Source organism: Solanum tuberosum, unplaced genomic scaffold (assembly GCF_000226075.1).
Source record: "Solanum tuberosum cultivar DM 1-3 516 R44 unplaced genomic scaffold, SolTub_3.0 scf00020, whole genome shotgun sequence".
Classification (NCBI taxonomy): Eukaryota; Viridiplantae; Streptophyta; class Magnoliopsida; order Solanales; family Solanaceae; genus Solanum; species Solanum tuberosum.
In genome coordinates, this window is record NW_006238946.1 from 1867196 (window position 1) to 1875416 (window position 8221).

The 8221-nt window shown below is 34.9% G+C and overlaps 1 protein-coding gene across 1 annotated transcript; it reads right to left on the reverse strand.

Annotated features, from left to right (window-relative positions):
• Positions 1-5633: 5633 nt before the first annotated feature.
• LOC102585003 (uncharacterized) lies at positions 5634-7182 on the reverse strand. The gene has a single exon (XM_006340745.2). The coding sequence runs from the start codon at positions 7051-7053 to the stop codon at positions 6100-6102; it is 954 nt and encodes a 317-aa protein (XP_006340807.1). The 5' UTR covers positions 7054-7182; the 3' UTR covers positions 5634-6099.
• Between the last annotated feature and the right edge of the window lie 1039 nt (positions 7183-8221).

Below are 8221 nucleotides of genomic sequence, written 5' to 3' on the forward strand. Positions count from 1 at the left end.
ATGTTTCCCTCCAAACTTAAAGACTCTTGCTATTGCAATGCCATTTGGGCTTCTCCTTTTGAAACATTAGTCTTCTTTCTTAGTTTTTCCCCTCTTTATCTCTAATCTCCAAATAACCCTAAAATCTGAAACCTGCATTATACTTTCTTCAATAATATAATCAAAGTTGGAAGTTATAATGCTTTTAAGGAGCAAGGATGATGGAGAATCACCTCTAATTTATGGTAAGTACAATTTATTTTAAATTCTTTTAATCAAATCCCACTATCCCAGAAAATAATTCAACACAAGAAGCACATTTATGAATATATATATACATAAAGATGTCGCTTTGTAACTTTGTTAATATTTTAGAAGTTTTATGACTTAATCAATGCCCCTGAAATTTATACTTTTTGTTATTTGCTTTAATATTAATATCATGTTGTATATGTATTATTTGTGTTGATTAGAATATATTTTTTGCTATTTTAGAATCGATGGCAGATACATCATTTTTCAGTATCAAAATACACCACGGAGGAGTTATGAAACGTACTCCAGAAAAGCATTATGTTGAGGGCAACATAGACTATATTGATTATGTTAATGCAAACAAATTGGACCTTGATGAGTTTAAGAAGATGGCAGAGATTTGTGGATACTTAAAGAATTCAATAACTTTTTGGCATAGATATGGAAGATCTGGTAGATGGAGGTTGGTGTCTACAGATAATGAAGCCCATGCTGTTTGCAAAAACATCCCAAATGACAACATGATCGAAATTTACTTCGAACACTTGGATTCATATTTCAATATAGAAGATATGACTTCTATACATAGCTCAAATGCTGCAGATAATAACAGACAACAACTTGTTCAAGAAAATCCATTAGCAAATGATTTTAGTTATGACTTCTATACATAGCTCAAATGCTGCAGATAATAACAGACAACAACTTGTTCAGGAAAATCCATTGGCAAATGATTTCAGTGACTCGGAAGTTGAGTTAACTGATGGTTTACTTGTTGATAAACATGAAAAGGTTGCACAATACATAGTGGATGAATAGGAGATCCTTAGTATTGAAGCACAAAGAAAGATGACAGCTCTAGAAGGAGAGTCAGATTGTGTTGATTCTACGGACACAAAAAGTTTGCATAGTGATTCTGAAAATGAGATCTTGAACTTTCCTACATTCAATCCACAAACAGACGGAGACAATCCAATTTTAGCTCTAGAATGTGTTTTTGAAAGCAAGAAAGATTTTAAAAGTGCAGTAGTTACTCATGAGATTAAGAATGGAAAGTATATCCAGTGGCTCAAAAATGACAAAGAAAGAATGAAGGCTGTTTGTATACATTCAGAGTGCAAATGGGAAATCACAGCATGTAAAATGCAAAGGGATACGTCTTTCCAGATTAGGAAGTACATTCCTACACATAATTGCAAGGAGTGGCATTATGATAATAGAAAAATAACAGCATCATTCATTGCAAGAAAATACCTCACAGAAATTAAATCAAACAGGGCTTGGAGCTTAGTTGATTTTAGAGATAGAGTAAGTGTAGATCTACGAGCTCATGTAACTTTATCTCAAGCCAAAAGAGCTAAGATGTTAGCTATTGCATTGATTGATGGTGATATCAAGGATCAATACAAAATGATGTGGGATTATTGTATTGAATTGATAGGACAAATCCAGGTAGTACAATTCATATGAAGTTCACTGAGAATGACATACCGAACAAGCCATACAGATTTCAAAGGATATACATCTGTTTTGCTGCTTGTAAGCTAGATTTCAAGGTAGGATGCAGAAAAATAATAGGCGTGGATGGTTGTTGGTTGAAGGGTCCAATGTATGGGACTCAACTGTTAACTGCTGTTGGAATTGATGGTAATAATAATATATTTCCCATTGCCTATGCAATTGTTGAGAAAGAAAGTAAAGAGTCGTGGGTTTGGTTTTTAAACTATTTGGCAGCTGATTTAGATGTAGATGAGACTGGTTGGACCTTTATGTCCGACAAACAAAAAGGTTTTATTGAAGCTTTTAATGAGGTTTTGCCATATGTCAGTCATAGATTTTGTGCGAGACATCTTCATAACAATTTTAAGAGAGCTGGTTTTGGTGGGTTCACATTAAAAAAAGCATTTTGGGCTGCTGCAAAGACTACCACTGTAAACGAATTTGATGCTTGCATGGTACGTATAAGAGAGTTAGATTCAAATGTTGCCGATTGGCTCAATGACAAAGAACCTAGCCAATGGTCAAGGTCTCATTTCTCTTCAGATGCCAAGTGTGATATTTTATTAAATAACATTTGTGAAGTGTTTAATAGCATGATCCTTGATGCTAGAGACAAGCCTATTGTGACACTTTTGGAGAAATTGCGATATCTTCTCATGGCTAGAATGTTAGCTAATAGGGAGAAAGCGCATAAATGGAGTTCGAATGATGTTTGTCCAAAGATTAAGGATATTTTGCACAAAAATCAGACTGCAGCGGGTGAGTATATTCCTAGAAAATCTAATCAATGGAATTATGAGATTATAGGAGCTACTATTCATGATAGTTGGGCTATTGATTTGGAGAATAGAATATGTAGTTGTAGAAAATGGAGTATCATGGGAATTCCTTGCAAGCATGCTATTGCAGCAATTCGGGCGAAGAAGGATATCATTCTTGACTATGTGGATGATTGTTACAAAGTTGAAACATATAGAAGAATCTATGAACATGCAATTCTTCCGATAAATGGGCCACAAATGTGGGCTACATCAACTAAAGTTCCTCCATTGCCTCCAACAATCGTAGGAAATAAAAAGAGAGGAAGAAAACAAAAGGCGAGAAGAAAGGAAGCTGATGAAGTTGGAGCAAGTCGAACAAAGATGAAAAGAAAGCAACAATCTCTAGACTGCAGTACATGCAACAAGCCTGGTCATAACAAAAAAACTTGCAAATATAATGTTGTGTTACAAGAGACAACTTCAGTTCGTCAAAAACTACATGTACTACTATATCTTAACTATATCAGAATTGGTTTCTTATCGGATAATCTTAAACTAACACAATTTATATGTGAATTTATGATTCAGGTTAGAAGAGGACATGAATAAGCGGGACAAGAAAAGACTAGACAAGAAGGAGCTGGACAAGAAAAAACAGTTGGACAAGAAGTAGTTGATATAGATTCTGGTTGGATATACTCTCAACAAACACAAAGTTAAAATGAATCACTGGTAATTTAGCTTATTTTGAGTGCTAATATGTGTTCAATGTTAATGGTAGTTTAGCCTTATCCAAGTGCTTATCTATGCATTTTTCAGGTGTTGATATCTCCTTTTTGGTGCTACTATATTGCTATCAGATTGTTGGTGGATATGATGCTGCAACTATATTGCATTCTCATGTGGTGTTCCTCTATTTCATTTTTAAGTGTTGTTGTTCTCAAGTGTTATATTGTTCTAAATCCGTAGGTGTTGCGGTGTTGCCAATATACTGTACTTTTGTAGTTATTTTTATGCATTTTCAAGTGTTTTGAACTTTAAAATTATGTTATAGTTATGTTTTTTTTTCTTCTGGTGTTGCTACTATGCTGCACTTCTTAGTGTTGTGTTGCAGCTATTGCTCTTTATATTTTGGTATTTTTGATATCTCTTTTACCTCTAAAATCATGTTATCTTTTGTGCCCTTCTAGTATGTTAGTGTCGTCTTCAACTTAACCATTCATTAAGAAAGTGCTAATACAAGTGAAAACTAAAATCTGAAATCAATCTAGGAGTTGAAGGTTGAAGATGCTGGAATTGCAGCGTTGTTTGGTTTGGAGTGCTTTGCATGGTATTGTGCTGGTGAGATAGTAGGAAGAGGGTTTACATTCACTAGTTACTACCCTTGAAATATCAATCCTTATGAAAATTAACTGGGCAGTTGTAAGGGCTCTCCCTCTTTATAAGATGATTTGAGTAGAAGATTTTGTTTCTGAAGCTGCAAAGTCAGTTTTTACATTATGCCGCAAATAATCTGCCCACTCCATCTTCCTTGGCTTAACTTGAACTTTGTAATAGTGAATTTAAATTTGCTCAAAGTATACTGCTACATGTGACAGTATTTGTTCTTATTAATTACTTCGCTTCTATTTGGAAGGTTGACTGGTTGATGTTTTGCATATCCATGTGGAAGTTGGTATTTACAGCACACATTATTGGTCGGAATTGAAGTTGAGATGTGAGGTGAACTCACATCTCTTTGCTTATATATAAAAAAAATAAATCAATTTTGATGGATGCAGACCGTATGGAAACATACGCAGTGCTATGCAGTTATGTTTAGATTCTATGGTAGCTTGGTCAACTGATTCTCGTACATTGCTCTTTAAGAGAGCACAGATTAATTATTGGAAGCTTCCAACCACCAGTGATGCTGAGTCATTCGTATTCGTTCTTTTATGATATTACTTCCTTTCTTTTTAGACCACTTCTAATAACAATCAAATAACAAGCTGCTAAATACGTTGTCCTCTCATGTACTATAGATTGCTGAATCTTTCTTCTTGGTTACAACATCTTTCCAGGTTATTGGTGAGACAGCTGGTTCTATGTTAGGCCGAGAGTTGGAAGGTTTGATGCAGAGAGCCAGGGAGTACAAGAAAGAGTATGGTGATTCCTTTGTGTCAGTTGAGCATTTGGTGCTTGGCTTCATTCAAATATATATTTTTTCTCGAAAAAGTATGAAACTTTATAGAATAAGTAGGCTCTCGGTTAACCCTTCTTTCCTTTACTTTCGTTTATTTAGCGAGGAAAACTAATGAACCAAAATATAGTCTGTTAAAAAATTAACTATGGTTAGGATGGAGACTAAAAATGCACCACTTTATTAAAGAATCAGGACTATTAATGCTCCACTAAAAAGAAATAGGACTATTTTGAGTCTAAACTCAAAGATAATGGACTATTTTAAGCCTTTTCTCTAAAACGTCTTTTGGATTCTACCTTTGCACTCTTCAGCCTTCACCATTTTCATCATTTTAATACAGCGTCTTTTTCTTCCCCTTTTCACATTGCTTTTTCTTCTTCACACTGCTGTCTTCACCATTAAGATACCATCAACGAAAATTATAAAATATTTAATAATATCTTTTTTTATTTTTATTCATCACTTTTGCTTATAAAAATTAAGTTAATTAATCTTTAAATTAAATTTAAATATTCAAAAACTATATTAAAATAGTACTTTAAAATTGTAATCATTCTCCTATTAATTGTTAAGAAAACTACATTCTAAAATGTTTCATCAAAATTCACACAATTTGGAACATCTAAAAGTTTGGTCCTAAGTTTATAGTGGTTGAATATCAATTTCTACAACTGATTTCAGTCTGATTATCTAAATAATTTTTTACCTCGAAGCACCTTCTTTATTAGGCTCTCTTGTGGTGTCTAGATTTGTAGATAATATCCCATTCGAGTTGTTAAAAGATTCACCATCATCCTTGTTCTATATTTATCTTAGCATCATTGTTATAGTATTAATTTGAGCACATTATTATATTATAACCAAATAAAAATGAAGGAGTTTTCCCCCATGTAGTTAGTACATCTGCAACAGATCAATTTAAGAAGCATCCATCTCACAAAAATTTTCACAAATTTCATACACAATGAGGAATTAGATCCATTAATTAATGGATTATTGTACAGAATGAACATACACGAAGAAAGGGCTAAAATCCCTTAATGGACTGAAATACTGAATGGGCCCTACCCATATCAGATCAGCCCATTAACAACTACATGTTACTTGCACACACTCTTGGACTTCTTTGGGCTAAATCCTTAGAAGTCCAAATAACACTAATCTTGGCCAGAATTAGCACCTCTGCAAAATTTTGGCACTAATCTGTAAAACTGGAATAACACAAAAGACAAACAGAGAAAAGGAATAGGAAATTGGAAAACTTTGTCCATGTTTCTCAATCCTCTTCCTCCTTAGCTGCTAATACTATACACAATATGTTCATTTACAGGACTCAATGACTAGAAATTAATAAATATCTATACATCACAGCTTCAATCATGCAAAAAATACTTGAGCTGTTATGCATGATACCTTAATTTATCTACTGAGAGAAAGTATGTTGAGTAGAGACACCCTTGTCCGGATCAAAAGCTTGAACAACATCTCTAATCCATTTTCAAGATCCTCAATGCTACTCTCCAAATTCTCCAGATTTCTTTGTGCAAATTCAAAACTTTCCACTTCCTCTTCATGTCCAGAAACATGATCCAACAAGTTGTTGAGTGCAGTGTCAACTTTCTCCAACTCAGTCAGCTTTTCCCTCTGCCCTTCACTGCCTACAACCCCTTTATGTACCAGCTTCGAAACCAATGACCATTTATTGGACTTTGGTTTCGAGGCTGGCACAGAAAGAAACATTAGCAATGACTGAAAAGTAGAAATAGTTGTGAAACTGGCATCTTCAAGGACTCTTATTATAGCAGAGAGCTGAGAATCTTTCATTGTGGCTGATGGGGTGTTATCTATCTGTTTCAGTATAGTAAGGGATTTTTCAATTTCCTTTTGAGTGTTTTTTCTTGAAGAAATATAAGCATTTACACTGCCCTCAATAGTCAATAAATCATCTCCTGCTTTGCTTCTTCGAAGCGCGGATTGAAGTTCTCTCACGCTTTCTTTCAAACACATGACGGTATCCCTTGTGTTGCTGCAGATATCTATGAATCTCACTGATCTTTCCAGCAATTCCTTCACAAAGTTGTCATCTTGATGCTGGAGAAGCGCCCTCTGAGTCATTGGCAGCGCAAGTAGTTCCTCTACACACTCGTATAATTCTACAAGGCCGCTTGACAGAGCATTTTGGGTTTTTTCTTCTGCTTTTGGAGATAAAGGAGAAGATGATTCCCAAGTTTTGATTTTGTTCAAAACTTGCTCAATCTTGATTGTGCTGGGGTGTGATCTAGCAGGAAAACTAACACAACGGGTACGATACGAGCTATGAGAATGAGACCTTGGGGAAAGAGCAGCCATTGTTCGAATTGTTGAAAGGTTCATTTTTTTTTTCTTTTCTCAAAACAGGTTATGTTCATGAATCATTCTTTAAGCTGGTTGTTTATATATGCAAAATATCATGGAAGGAGACAAAAGTTGGGAGAAAAGAATAGTTAGTTAATTTGGAATAATGTGTCAATGTGATGTACATGTGAAGAAAGTGTGGGTTTTTTAATTTCTTTGTTATGGTTCTGTCAGAGGCCTCAACCAACAAACAGGAGTACAACTTTCATACTTTACATCAACTATAGTATAATGATAGGGATAGAGGCATATCTCTCTTTTATTTAAAGGATTTATTTGGTACAAGCTTAGATTTTTTAAGCTTAAGGATGTGTTGGGTACGAAGAAAAATGTTCTAAAAAAGAAAAACCAAAAAATAAGTGTTCTTTTATTATTTTCTGATGTTTGGTTAGTAAAAACAAAATATTAGCCAGAAACCTTTAAGTATGATCTAGACAAATACTATGACACCAAATTCAAATCTCACTCTTTAACACGGGCCAAGACCCTTGTCCCAATAACGACCCTAGACTTGATACTGACCCAAGACACAACCCTGACCCCAACTTTGACTTAGAACTTGATCCTCTCGACTAGACCCTGACTAACCCTAACTTAGGCCCGACAACTAACCCCTAGCAACTACTCGTGACCCGATGCTGACTCATGACCTAATCTCGACCCTAATCCTTGGCCTCATCCTAGGACTCAAGATTTGACTCTTGACACTGACTAGACTTCTACCTTGATGTTGATCCAAGACCTAATATACCCTTGACTTCGACCTAAGACTTTACCAAACTCCGACCCCGACCCTAGGCCCAACTCCCAACTCCAGCTCGAGGCCTGATCCTTACCTCGATGGGGAGTCGGGATTAGACTCGGGGTTCACCCTACTCCCGACCCATAATTTGGGACCGGACTCTTGATCGGATCCGGTAAAAATCATTAAAATTTATTACTGTAATCTTATTTGTTTTTTTTTTTTTTTTCTTCATAATTCTATATGTCAAGGCTCCAACCAACAAACGGGAAAACAACTTTCATACTTACATCAACTATAGTATAATGATAATTGATAGGGATAGTGGCATATCTCTCTTTAATTTTTTATTTATTTAAAGGATTTATGTAGTACAAACTTAAATTTTTTAAGCTTAATTTATTA